The sequence below is a fragment of the Calidris pugnax genome, unplaced genomic scaffold, assembly GCF_001431845.1.
Source record: "Calidris pugnax isolate Ruff unplaced genomic scaffold, ASM143184v1 scaffold316, whole genome shotgun sequence".
Lineage (NCBI taxonomy): Eukaryota > Metazoa > Chordata > Aves > Charadriiformes > Scolopacidae > Calidris > Calidris pugnax.
Window position 1 is genome coordinate 664,169 of NW_015091194.1, and position 13,704 is coordinate 677,872.

General features: G+C 39.3%; 1 protein-coding gene across 5 annotated transcripts in view; it reads left to right on the forward strand.

Annotated features, from left to right (window-relative positions):
- Window positions 1-13,704, forward strand: part of SOX5 (SRY-box 5) — a 673,706-nt gene that overhangs the window by 394,629 nt on the left and 265,373 nt on the right. For 2 of the 5 annotated variants that reach the window (XM_014959574.1, XM_014959576.1), the window contains exon 1: window positions 10,157-10,387. In XM_014959574.1, coding sequence (XP_014815060.1) covers window positions 10,157-10,387 — 231 coding nt within the window. Of the gene's footprint in view, window positions 1-10,155; window positions 10,388-13,704 lie in introns of those variants that run through there. The other 3 variants (XM_014959575.1, XM_014959577.1, XM_014959578.1) reach the window with 3 other exon arrangements.

Consider the following 13,704-nt stretch of genomic DNA (forward strand, 5'->3'; position numbering starts at 1 on the left):
CTTGAGAAGAGTTCACTTTCCCTTCTGGAATATCAGAACATCTGAGTAAAATTAGTTTTATTTAAACAATTTTTTTTTGTTTTACTCTATTTGTATTTCAGAGTAATTTTCAGAGGCGGCAATTTTCACTTGTTTCTGAAAGGCAACATCTGGGCTTTGGAACAATATCTTTTCAGCTTTGAAAATTCTACCTCAAATTGCTTGGACGTTACAGATGTTCAAAATTTTCGTGGTTTTGTTTTTTTGACATAATAAAAGGCAATAACGTATTTACTCCCTGTCTTTTTATCTTCAAGTTCAATTTGATTTTTTTTCTTTCTTGGTCCCTTCAGGATTATTTGTTCCTGGGCCAAGAATGCACCTGTCAAGTATAAACCCTCCAAAAAGCAGGGAGCCCACACATGCATGTGAACAAAAAAAGTAATAAAAATTCTAGGCAGCTGGAATTAACCTGTTGAAAAGAAAATGTTTACATCCATTAGAGACATTGCTCTTCCTAAGTATATTTTTTTTCACACACAGGCACGTGACACAGAGACAGAAAGGCTGTTTTCACTGTGCCTATAATTCTTAAAGGTACACACAGGTTCTCTGAGGTCCCAATTCTGCAACCAATAAAGTTATTTAGAAGGCCAGTATTTCAGCAATGCAAGTTCGAGCTATGAATATCCATTCATCCTCACATACATACTGTACTAGCATGATCAGTTTTAACAGGAACTATATAGTATAGGTATGGATGTATGTGCTTATGTGTTCCTGTGTATATTTGCATTTTTTTATAAAGCGATAGACATGGTGCCAATGTGTATGCGGGTGATGGTTGGAGCAAGAGTTTATATAATAACAGTAGAACAAGACTGTTGAGTTCAGATGTGTGAACATCAGTGGGTATGTTGAAAATTATTTTTTAAGTGCAATTACATGTGCATTTATTAGAAGCAAACGTACATGCAGTATAAACTTACTATTCTGAACTTACCAGTAGGGAAATTCGAGGGTAAAGTGGGGGGGAAAAAAAAAGAATTTATTTTTTAGGGGTTTATATTTCCTTGTTTCTGGTTGGTTTGTGATTATACACAAACTCTGTTGTTGTTTAAAAAAAAAAATCCTTTTGTTGAGTTTGAAATGTAAGTAAGGAAAGAAAAGGGAAAGGAGAGGGAGGCTTTAAGCTGGATAACTATTTCTTTGGTGCTCCGATTACTGAGCAATGGCCTGATGGAAGAATGGGAAAAGCTGTGTCATAATTTACCAAGATCTCAATCAAAAGAATGGCTTCTTGTATTGAAATCTGGGCGTCTTTTAGGAGAGGTTTTTTTATTATTAATGTTGATTCTACTGAAAGTAATTCATCACTTAATAATGCTTGAAGAAGATTTTGTGTCAGCTTGATTAGACAAAGACTACGAATGACCAAGAATAAGCTCCCTAAATTGCAAAAGTTTTAATATTAGCTAACTTTTCAGAATTAGCCTGTGCTGCTTCAAATTTCTTTGTAATAAGTCATTCATAATTGTCATAATTTTAAAGCCTTTTCAACTCTTTGCCTTCATTTCACTCAATGTCAATGGAAATTAGGTATGCACGTCTGTGTGTGATGTATAGATTCCTTGTAGCATGCAGCACAGCTCTCCCACTCAGCGTCTGGAGACTGACTGACTTCTTTTCTGTCATTTTTAAAGTATTAGTTTGTACAGTGAGATTTCAAGGCCTGAAATCTCTAATTATTTGCCTAGATTCCTCTTCGTAGTTCAGCAAGCAGAAGAGTGATGATTGCCTAATGTCAGAGTGATGGCAATAGTATTTTCAGCAGTGAGCAGTTCCTAAAACTTTACATGAAAATAAAACCAAATCTCTGCAATTTCTACTGTGATATGAGGACAAATGTAAAATAATAGTAAAAATAATAAAAAGTGAAAAAGGAAGATGTGTGAGAAGCCGAAGGCTGGGGGGGAGGTACATTTCTAAAATGTTGGGGGTGGGGGGGAAGGAAGCCAGAGTTAATTTGAGGATGCACTGGAAAATAAATGAGCTTGTGGATTTAATTCAAAATCATCCAAGCAAAGTCTTTTGCTTGAAAGAAGCCAGTGATCAGGCTCAGTTTACTTGAAACATCAACAATGACTGCATCCTGCTGTTTCAGAGTTTGTGCTGATAGATGCTCATTGTCTTTGACACCGCACCATTACCGTTACACGGTGCCTGTGCCATAACCACATTTTCACAACGTGCCGCTTCTGGTTTTGAGAAGTTCTCTGAAAATCCAGGTTTTGGAGTTTGATCTTTTAGAAACGTACATTTTCAGCAGAAATAAAACGTGATCCCGTTGTTTCTGGCTTATAAACATACTACTACATTTTTGGCCCTTTTAGGTGACATGCAGACTAGTGAATAACAAAAGGCTCATGAGGTTGACAGGTACCAAACACAAATAGGATACAGGTTCTCATCCTAAAACTGATTTTGAGTGTGTGTTTCTGGGTAAATCACTAAACATTCCTGCTTAACATTTCCTAGTTACAGTACGGAACAGGGACAGTAATGCACAGTCCTGGATGACAGCTGCAAAAGAATTGGGTAATATTCTTTGCCATAATAAAATACAGTACCTTGATAGGAGTTTCTTCGCCTTACAAATTCTGTTTTGGTTGAAGGTTGGTTTGTTTCGGGCTAGAGTATTTCGCTAAACAACGTAGTCATGCACAAAGAATCTTTCCCAGTTACCTGCTTCAAAAGGTCAGTGAAAATCTTTGCATAACGCAAGTAGGGAACCTTCAACATGAATTTTTTTCACAGCCTGTTTTTTCTAGGCTTGATTTTTACAGTGGTTTTTCATGCATAAATTCCTGGCAAATGCAAGAAAATGTAGATGATAAATTTTTAGTAGTTTATAGAGTTTATAAAAGTTGGGGGATTTTTTCACTTTTCTAGTGAAAAAAGAAAAAATTTACAAGATTTTTGTTAACATTTTATTGAAAGACACTTGTAACAACTTTCTTATTTAAGTGTTTCAAAACGTGTCAAAATGAACCCATTTACCGCTGGAATTTTGACACTATCTTTTCTCAAAGAAACAGTTTCCACAATATGTGGAATATCAGGTTTATCAGCCAGGATGCTGATACTTTACTCTGCTATACTTGAAAAGAGATAGGGGGTAGCGTAGTCCCTGCCCATTCTATATTCAGAATCTTCTAAACTAGTGGATGAAAACAAATTGTTAAAGTTAACCCATAGAGAGAGGAAGTCTGGAAAGCAAAAGGCAGAAAGAGTTGGGAGAAATGGAAATTACTGGGTGGCCTTAACCATAGGATTACTTGTGGCAGCTATAATAACAGAGAACCACACTGAAATATTACACAGGTAATCGCCGTAGTGAGCTTGGTTTGGATTAACAAAAGTGACTTGTTCACCAAAACCCCGTTTTTTGCTAGAACACCACTTATCTGTAGCATCTGTGCATTTTAAAAGATGGCTGATTGATATGATCTTAGAAAGTAATAATTAACAGATTATTCCATCTCAGTGTGAGTGACAAATGAGAGCATGTTTCATGCACGTTTTTTATTGATTAGCAGATTAGAGATGTTTGCTTTTTTTGTTGTTTTTCCTTTTTTTTTGCTTTTTTTTTTTTTAAATTGTAAAATTACTTCAGTGAAGAATTCCAAACCAGGCTGTAAATGACTCAAAGATATTGCCAAGTGAAGTCTGTTTTTAGTGGTATGTGTAGAAACAAGTCGGGCTTGCAGTTCCCAGTGGGACAGAGTGTGGGAGTCTGCCACCCTTACTCATGTTGAGTAATACCTTATTACACAAGTAGTCTTGTCAAAATGAGCAGAGTTGGTTTTTTAAAGGTACTAGTTATTCAGTGTACATAAATAATGAACGAATTTGGGGCCAAAACGGAATGGGAGATGATCATTAGTATTGACTAGCACCTTTTGCTTGGGCTGTCTCTAGAGACATCATAGCTTCAATAAACTGGGAATACGAATCATTTTATTAGTACTAAATGTGGTCAGAGATGAGGCAGATGTACTGCTGATGTTTTGAACAAACATGTGTTTGTGCATCTGTATGTGTGTGTGTGTGCGCTTACACGTTAGAGACACGCGTATGTGATATTGCTCCTGTCTGTAATCAGGGAAAAGCAGAGTTTGCACATTTCCAGCATGTACTTTAATTATCACAGAATCATAGAATGGTTTGGGTTGGAAGGGACCTCAAAGATCATGGAGTTCCAACCCCCCTGCCCTGGGCAGGGACCCCTCCCCCAGACCAGGTTGCTCCAAGCCCCATCCAGCCTGGCCTTGAACCCCTCCAGGGATGGGGCAGCCACAGCTTCTCTGGGCAACCTGTTCCAGGGTCTCACCACCCTCATAGTAAAAAATTTCTTCCTGATATCTAATCTGAATCTTTAGAGGGAAATAACCCTGCAGATGAGGGAGGGAGTCAGCTGGAATGCAGTTGAAGTTGAGCGTATCACGTTTGGGTTGGAATCGGGCCGTGTTAGGGAGTAAATTCCCCGTGCTGTGGGGAGCTGGGCCTTCCAGATCTGCTCGCCTTGGCCTCGTGCATCTCCTCAGAATGCAGCCCTGTGCCCCTCTCCTCTCTACGGGGCCGAGTGATTTAAACTCTCTACCCATGAGAAAGACTTAGTTTATAGCTGCCGGAGAAACTCAAGAGGTGGAGGTTTTCATGCCGATTCAGAAGGGGGCTATGCGACTCCAGTCAGGCGCTGTCACGCCTGGTTATGGCGAGAAAACAACAATGCCTCTCTTGATAAGGGGTAAAAAAAAAAAAAAAAAAAAAGAATGTCTTGCGCAGTCAAAATTTTGACATACAATTTAAATCATCTCTCTACATCCTGTGGACTTGGAGCTGTCAAAAAGGCAAAGCCTGGGTTTGAATGGAAAAGCTTTTTATTTCTTTAAAAAGTGTACCAACTATAATTATCCATAACTATGCAGGCCTGTTTTAATGCTGTTTTATAATTACAGGTCTTAATGCTAGATTATACAAAGTCATTTATAAATAGTCAGAACAGAGGGACTTTGGGAGTTTTTAACCTGTAGATTTCTGTAGGTTATGGCAGCTGACGGGATTTTGCCTGTGTGTGTATGGGGCGAGCTGTGTAATGATTGATGAATCCTTTAATTAACTCCCAACAAGTTAAGATTTATGGCCTCATATCTTTTTCTCCTGACACATCTGTGTTTGTCACTTTTGAAGACATGGATAAGCCATTTCTCCAAAAGCTTTTGTGGGTATCTGAAATGTTTCTGAGGTATTTTGCTTAATGTAACGAGATTAGAGTTTTATGACATAAATTTATGAAATTTTATGGCATGAGCAATCAAATTGGGACGGATACTGGTTGTGTGCTAGAGGGCACTATCTCCTTGAGTACTGGATACCATTTCAGGTTTATTTTGGGTATAGAATCACGTATGAAATGAACCAAAACCAATGAACAAATGGAAATGTAGTGGGAACACTTAAATGAGGTTCTGTTAAAAATAATAAGAAAAATAGAGCTGTGGAAAGATGACTTTTTTTTAGGCACTGAAATCAAGGGGGGAAAAAAACCCAAACAAAATAACGGTATTTGGTAATTATATGGGTGGAACCAACGCTTTTTGGTGGTATGAGGAAACGATCCATGTGGATGTAGTGCACCTCTTACTCTCTCCAGTGGGGAAAATCCAGCCGTGCTGTAGCCAGTCCAAAAACACTGAGATCAGTAGACAAAGGGTATCAGTTTAAGTCTACAATGATTCTGTTGTAAATTGAAAGGGAGTAAAGAAATATGTGGAGAAGCTATTGTAAGATGAATTACATCAAATATTTGTGGGATAAGAGCGAGTTAGAAGAGTGGGATTTTACTTCCCTGGAAAAAAAACCTTCTTGCTACCAGGAAAAGCATTTATTTAAAGAAAATTTAACGAAAGACCTGGTTTTTACTGCAATTTCTGCATATTATGAAGCCTTTCCAGAAACAAAAAAAAAAGAGTTCCTTTACAAGAAATAAGGTAATATTTGAATTTGTCACCAGAATTTGATCTTTAGTTCCATTCTAACCACTGATAAAAATCAAGTATGGGGGTATGTTTCATAACTCCAATGTGTCTCTACAGTGGGCTGAGTACTGCCTGTGGCCCACTGGGTCTGAACTTTGCAGATTTAAGTTGTAAAAAAAAAAAAATCATGATTCATGTTCCATAGAAATGATTGATATCAGTTCTAAATGCAACTCTTCTTGCAAGTCTTAAATTACAACAGATTACATCTGCAGAGACTCCCTTCTAGATTCAGAATCTAGTTCACCAAATTGCTGCTTTTTTGAGAATTGCATCTTGCAGTTTGGGTTTTTTTTTTAATCCTATCCATAAGTTATGTTTGAGGAAATTGATGTTTCCCCTCTTGTTGTAAACCTTCTTTCAGAGGGGTGTAATTGAAAACTCTCCTGAGTTTGATCTAGTTTGAGGAAAAGATCTACAAGTCATGTAAGCTGTAAACTGTCATGTTATTGTCGAGATAGATCCAAGGATGTTTGCAGTCCTTTGTTAAGGTGGGATAATTCCAGTCTTTCGTTAGACCTAGATCTGTTTAAAAGAGCTCAGTTTCAGGTAGGGTTCTTACTCAGAATTTAGCTGTTGCCCTCGGCTTATTGTTTATAATGGGAACTGCACTTGTATCTCAGATACCACGTCTCAACGGATTCTGTATTATCTCAGTAGGAAAAAGAAGATTTATTAGGAGGGAGTTCAAGTATACATGGTGTCAGAACATTTCAAATTTGGAAGAGGGACCAAGAAACCTGTAGAAATAATGAAAGACCACCTGAGAATGAGTTCTCCTTGTATCATGTTGTTTGCTGCTCGTGAACCTATCAGTGATTTGATCCTTTGCTGCAATAGACTTTGATAGTTACTGTCCTTTTGGAAGACATTTTCAAACACAGAGAAGGATTTATGTATTTATTTAAATCTTCCCTTTTCTTGTGGAAATTTCCCAGATGTTCATAAGGAGTACACATTTTCTGTGAAATTGTGGGGTTTGTGTTTGATGTTAAAGGGGATGATGATATCTCTGAAAAACCAGATTATGCCTAAATCACGTTGGCTACGGACAGAGCTACCTGAAAGCAAATTGGAGTCATCGTCTGAGCTGTGGGAAACCTCTTGAGTTTCTCTGTCACCCTAGGGTTGTGCAACCATTTCTTTGAGTGTCCTGGTCACTTGGAAGACCAAGGCAGATTAGATCCATTACTTTGCCACCTTAGCTATTTTAGCAATTTCTTAGCTTTCTAGTGTTATGAGGAGTTTGTAATTGAAACTGGATCTTGTAAGAGCTGCGTGAGGAAGGAGAAAGTTTCTTCTTCCCTCTCCAGTATCACTGTGAGTTGGCCTACAGTCCGACCCATAGGTTTCTGGTTTAGATCAAAACCATAATAATCTGTTATTGCTAGTGCAAAGAGGTGGTCACTTGTATTGCCTTCCTTGTCTGTTTTTAAAAATTCCCTGCAGAAAATGATATATACTATATAATATATATTTATATGTATTATGTATATATTATATATATTTTTAGAGAGATATATCCCAACATATATATCTGTTGGGAACAGTGACAAGCAGAAGGTGATGATGATCTGCAGAACGCTAATCGAACACAGTAGAGGAAACCATTTATTCACTGATAAAATTAACAGAACTTTACTTCAACATGAGAGTCAAACTCTCCTCGTGAAGCAATGAGACAGAATCTAGGTTATTCTGGGTTAACAGCAGTAGGAGTTGGTACCACAACTTGGGTATAGAGTAGATAATACATGAATACTAAGGAAGGCATTCTCTCTCTCTGTATTTTATTGTCAAAGTGAATTGTAGTAGAGTCTTGTGGATGGTTTACAGTGGTTTTAGTCCTCTTATTGAATAAAAATGTCCTAAAATAGAGTATATTATGGAATAATTCACTAATGATTTTGTGTCCCTCCCTTTTTGTTTAAAGCAACCACTTAGTGCTGATTTTCAGAAAGAGAGATTTTTGTAAAAAAGCCCAAGGTCCTATTAAGGCAGCGTTGAAAGAGGTCACTAAAATGTTACACTCGGTATCAATAGCAAGTGTGTATCTTGGTGCGGTGCAATGCAGAATATGAATAATTCACATTAACTTCAGGAGGGAGTTGCATGGTTTCTGCAGGAGAAAAGCTTGGGATCTGTCACGTCAAACATAGCTGTAAAATGCTGAATTCAGTGGGCTAGTAGAAAACTGCCAGTAAGAGTCTATCTGGTGATCTCTGTCTTTATACATATGCTTCGCTGCAGACACGTAGGTGGGAAAGCCTAGAAGACAGAATTCAGGTAGGATGTATGAAGTGTTAGTCTGTTGGACTAAGTCAAACATTAATAGAAAATACAGATTGCTTCTCTATGTACCAGCAATAGGTGGTGTTCAGAACAGGCGATGTGCAGCTGAGTATAGGTTCTGGTAGGGATTTTTTTTGTCTGAGTTTTTTTTTTTCTGTGTGTCAGTTGTTTTTGTTGTCGTGTGGGTTTTTTGGTGTGGGGTTTTTTTTTTTCTTTTTTAATATAATCTAACTTGGCTCAGGAGGCAAAGCTCAAAATGAGATCATTAGAAACAAAATAAGTCCTAACAAAGGGCTGTTTAAAGTCACTGTTTGTTTTCAGACCCAGTTGACTGCTGCTAAGAACCATTTCGTGCTCAATATGCCAAATCGTATGGACATGCTCCACCTCACAGCAGCCCCACACATGGTTCAAGAGGCTGCTGGGCTTTTCAAATGCAGTTCTTTAACTGTGAAGTGGAAAATCAAAATGGGGTAATTAGAATCATAAATACTAGATTTTTGAGGAGGAGCAGTATTCTTCAGCCTGTCTTCTCGACTTTTTAATACAATAGTCTTCAGTTTCCTTGTTCATAATTTCCTATTTTTCGTGAAATATTTCTCTTTTTGTCTTTCTTTTCTTCTTTTGACTATGCCTATAGGATTTCTTACTTCTCATTCCACTCCTTATTACAGATGCCCCTGCTTTGCACAGTGGCCCATTATGCCATCCATGCACATACCCTGATTTTCATGAACAATGTTGCTGTAATTAATCCCAGAAGTCGTCTGCATTTTAATACTTCACTGGACCCCTCTATTTTGAAGACTAAGCCAGAAGCGTTCTGGGTTCAGATTGTCCTGTAAGATTTTCAATAGTTCCTGCTTTGGATGAAAATTGGACTTTCCAATGACATAAGGATTCTTTTGGTCTTTCTAAAAGTTGAGGATATACACGTGCTATCATAACAGTGTTGCCAGGCAGTCTCAAAAAATTCAGAATGTGGGCCTGATTTTTAAGTCAAGATTTGTGTATGATTTTTACAACGTGTGCTCTATTTACCTTCCTTCTGTATCCTTTCTTCTATAGACGTAGGTGCAAATTACATTTACACGTGTGTTTTCCTGATCTGGCTGTAGGTAGGAAGTATAGGGTATCTCGACAGCAAATCCTCATTGACTTAGTACAACCCTGAATTTGTGTTGTCAAATTAGATTATTAATGTCCAAATGTTTAATTGCTTAACTATCCCAGATCTACAAACCTGAAAAGATTCTTACATTGACTGTAAGGCAATGTTGTTCGCATTGGTGAAGTTTTAAAAACATAGATGTTTTGGCTTGCTAGCAAGTTATTTTATTTTATTTTGCTTTTTTATCAGTTATGGTCAAATACACGTGGGTGATTATTCCTTAAAAGCTAAGTTGACAATAGCTTATATCGGGACACATTCTATCTTCTTACAGTCTCTTGCAAATGCAAAACCAGATGGGTATTTTTTTTTTTAAAGGAATTGCATTTCATTATACAGTCTTCTTAGGTGAATTTTCATGTTTAAGAAGCCAGAATACAAGAAAGTGCTATATTAGTGTATTATTCTCACAACAAACAAGCCACTGTTCTGTTGCTACCTGCTTGGCCATTGTTCCCAATTGTGTATGCTTTGCAGTGGTATTTGGATGGTTTCCTGCTCTCTGCCAGCACAAAAAAGGCATTTCTGTTACAATGGCCCCTAACCACACAATGACGGCATTAAGGATTTATTTGGAGGTTTCATTATTTTCTCCTCTTTTGTTCCTTCCAGGATGTCTTCCAAGCGACCAGCCTCTCCGTATGGGGAAGCAGATGGAGAGGTAGCCATGGTGACAAGCAGACAGAAAGTGGGAGAAGAGGAGAGTGACGGGCTCCCAGCCTTTCACCTTCCCTTGCATGTGAGTTTTCCCAACAAGCCTCACTCTGAGGAATTTCAGCCAGTTTCTCTGCTGACGCAAGAGAACTGTGGCCATAGGACTCCCACTTCTCAGCACAACACAATGGTAGGTTTGGCTAATGGTCTATTGTGCTTGCGTCCATTCTCTGAATTCTGCCTCTCCAGTAGTTTGGCATCCAGAGCTGTACCTGATGGGGTGTGCAAACGCACGGTTACCCCTACAGAACACGCCACAATGATGTGAAAGCTCTGACCTCACCGCGCTGCCTTTACCCTCCCCTACGAACGCTACATCCCTTGCGGTGCAAACTCCTCTTTCCCTCACCTTTTTGCCTGCTGGCGTTTAAGGTGCTCACATTTTTCAGCCACGGCGACGTGGATTTGAAGCGCAGGCGTTCAGCAAACAGTGAACGGGTCTGGAGCGCCCTAAGTGAGAGTCGGGTTTGGCACCGTGTCTGAAATATCACCCCAATGCCAAGTTTGTGCAACAGTAAGGCATGAAAGTCTGTATAAAGGGTAAAAAAAGCCACTTTGGATTTTGCTGGTTTAAAAAAAAAAACCGTCTGATGGTGCATTTCACGTGCCACAGATACCTGCATGAAAATTGGCTGTGCTTATGGAATCGAATCAGCCTGCCACTTTTTCACTTGTGAATTCTCACCTTTTTGTCCCCTTTACAAACGACACAGTGCACTTAATGCATTACGTTTAGCAGCCCTCTGGAAGCCCAGAGCTGGCTTTATCTAAAAGCAGACAAACAAAAAGAACCAAAAAGCAACGGCGCGTTTCCTCACTGGTATCACAGTGTCCCTGTTGTGACAGTGACATCTCTGGGCCCTTCATGCAGAGTACTGTACGTGTCTATAACTATAACGTATACATTTCTACAACTATACTGTACATTTCTATAACGGTTGGAAGGTGCAGGGAAGGGCATTGAAACCCCAGGACTTAGGCACCTGGGCAAAGCTGAGTGTTGTGAACAGGCGTACGCAGCTCTTGCCTGTTTACAAATTGACTGTAACTTTTCTGTTAGTCCCCTGCTTCGACAAGGGCAGTGACAGTTTCACTTTAAGTGAAGATAATGAATGGACCTGCATATTTGAAGGCTTTTAAAAAGGCATTGCAAAGTAGGTGATAGTGTACCCTCCTAAAAGCCTGCAACAGCTCCGCAGTGGTATTTAAGCCCTTACAGCTCATTATGCATATGTAACAAGCCCTAAGTAAAAAGCCTTAAGGATTGTTATTTCTCATAGGACCAAATCACTAGATAGGCATTGGAGCTGCTCTCCTAGACAAAATAACTCAGTGATCCCAATCCATTTTTCTTCCTTTTTGGTCTAATGCTTAAATTCAAACAGCGGCTTGGAATATTTAGTTTTATTTTGTGTTATTGCAACTTTAAAGAAAGAAAGAACATCACGGGGGAAAATTACTTATGGGCAGACATGCCACTATCCTTTTCTAGCTTGTTTACTTCTCATCCTTTATCATATGTTTTATGGAGATGTAATTCATTAATATACTGTTCCAGCCAATGGGATGTTAGGGTATGCAACTGGTGTACGGCTTTGCTGTATTTTGGCCTATTTTAAGAGAGTACGTTGAAGATAAGGGGTTGGTTCTGACGACTTTTAAGTAAATAGATAAACTTGTGATGACACCAGTAGTGTAGAATCGGAGCTTAATGAAATAAAACTTCATTGCCTTCGAAGGAATCCAGCATAAGTACTTTCACTACACCTCACTGAAACACTTAACTGCTCTTCAATTGGTTTTAACTAACTTCTTTATTCATTTGTAGCTTTTAAGACCAAGAAGTTTAGCTGATCATCTACTGTGACTTCCTAATATGAAGGCTGTATTTAATGTGCTGTCAAAACTGTGTGTTCTGTCTCTTTATACTACAAGGTGCTGAATTATTGCATGGTTTGGGCAGTTTTGCTGTAGTGCTGAGATGCTGTAGGCTTACCTGAAGCATGTTTGGGGGAGGTAGTAAGGACTGATCTTGACAGACTTAAGAAAATTGCCAGTTTGTATGAATGGGACGTTTTTGTAATATCTCTCAGTGAGATTTCGTAGAAATCATCATCCAGGTAGGTCAGAAAGGATGTAGCCTATGCGTGTCCAGAAGGAAGGAAGTGATCAGCGTAAAGGAGTAGAAGATACATAATCACTCCCTCTGCTGTTGTGGTATGTAATTATAAAGGAAATTACTGAACCTGGTGCTTGGACAACTTTTAGATGACTTCAGTTTGGGTGGTTAGCAATTACACAAGTCATTGCCAAAGGGTATTCACTTCGGTAGTGTTACAGAGGTCATTTTTATACTGTTTGAATTGACATTCTGTGCTCTTTGATAGTCTCTGGGAAGCAAGTCCAGGTGTATGCACGTGTGCGCACACCACCACAGAGCGGTCCAGTACAGGTCTATTGATGGAGCTCCAGCAGTGTGCTTCACACTTCTTAAAAGCTTGCCAGCTGTACTGCTACACCCACTAACTGAGTCTGCAAGTGCCTGTGGAGTTCTTGTTTTGCAGTCACACGCTGTCCTTAGCAAGGTACACCTTTGCGGATCTCTCCAACATCCAACAGGGCAGGATCAGACACACAGCCAGTTGGAAATCATAGAATTGTCTAGGTTAGAAGGGACCTTAAAGACCATCTAGTCCAACTGTCAACTTAACTCTGACAAAAAAATAAATAAGAAATAGGCAATAAAAAAACCACTAAACCATACTCTTGAGGACCATGTCAACCCATCTTTTGAACACCTCCAGGGATGGTGCCTCAACCACATCCCCTGGGCAGCCCATTCCAATGCTGGATAACCCTTTCCGTGAAGAAATTTTTCCTAATATCCCATCTCATGTAGATCATGTAGTGTGTCACCCTGGTGCACCCCTCCAAACCGTACTGCTTTGTGCACAGTCGTTGGCTAAGACCCTTCTCTGGAGGGATTCTTAGATGGATGTTGTATAGATCTAGAGGGATCTCCCTGCGTTGGCTTACATGTAGCTTACAATACCCATTTGGCTTAGGGAACAATCTCAGCAGAAGAAAACCACAGCCGAAGGATCTGGAAAAGACAGGGAATGACACAGCTTTGTCTCATCAGTAGAGTCTGTAGCTGAATTTCTCATCACCGCGGCCATCCCTGTCTCTTCTTTCCTGCCTCTCAGCGCTGGGTCACGAAGGGGCTGTTAGGAAAACAATTTCAACCGTGAGAATCAGTTCCTTGGCCTCACTTCTCTAGCTGCTAATTGACCCTGTGTTTCATAGGTTGCTTCCAGCTGTGCTTCCTTTTACAAGTCCTGCCAGCTGGGACATCCTGGGATCCTTAAGGTAAAGGGCTGATTGCAACAGAGTAATAACTCAACAGTTTACCCAACTTGGACTTCTGAAAATCTCCCCGAGTTGTAA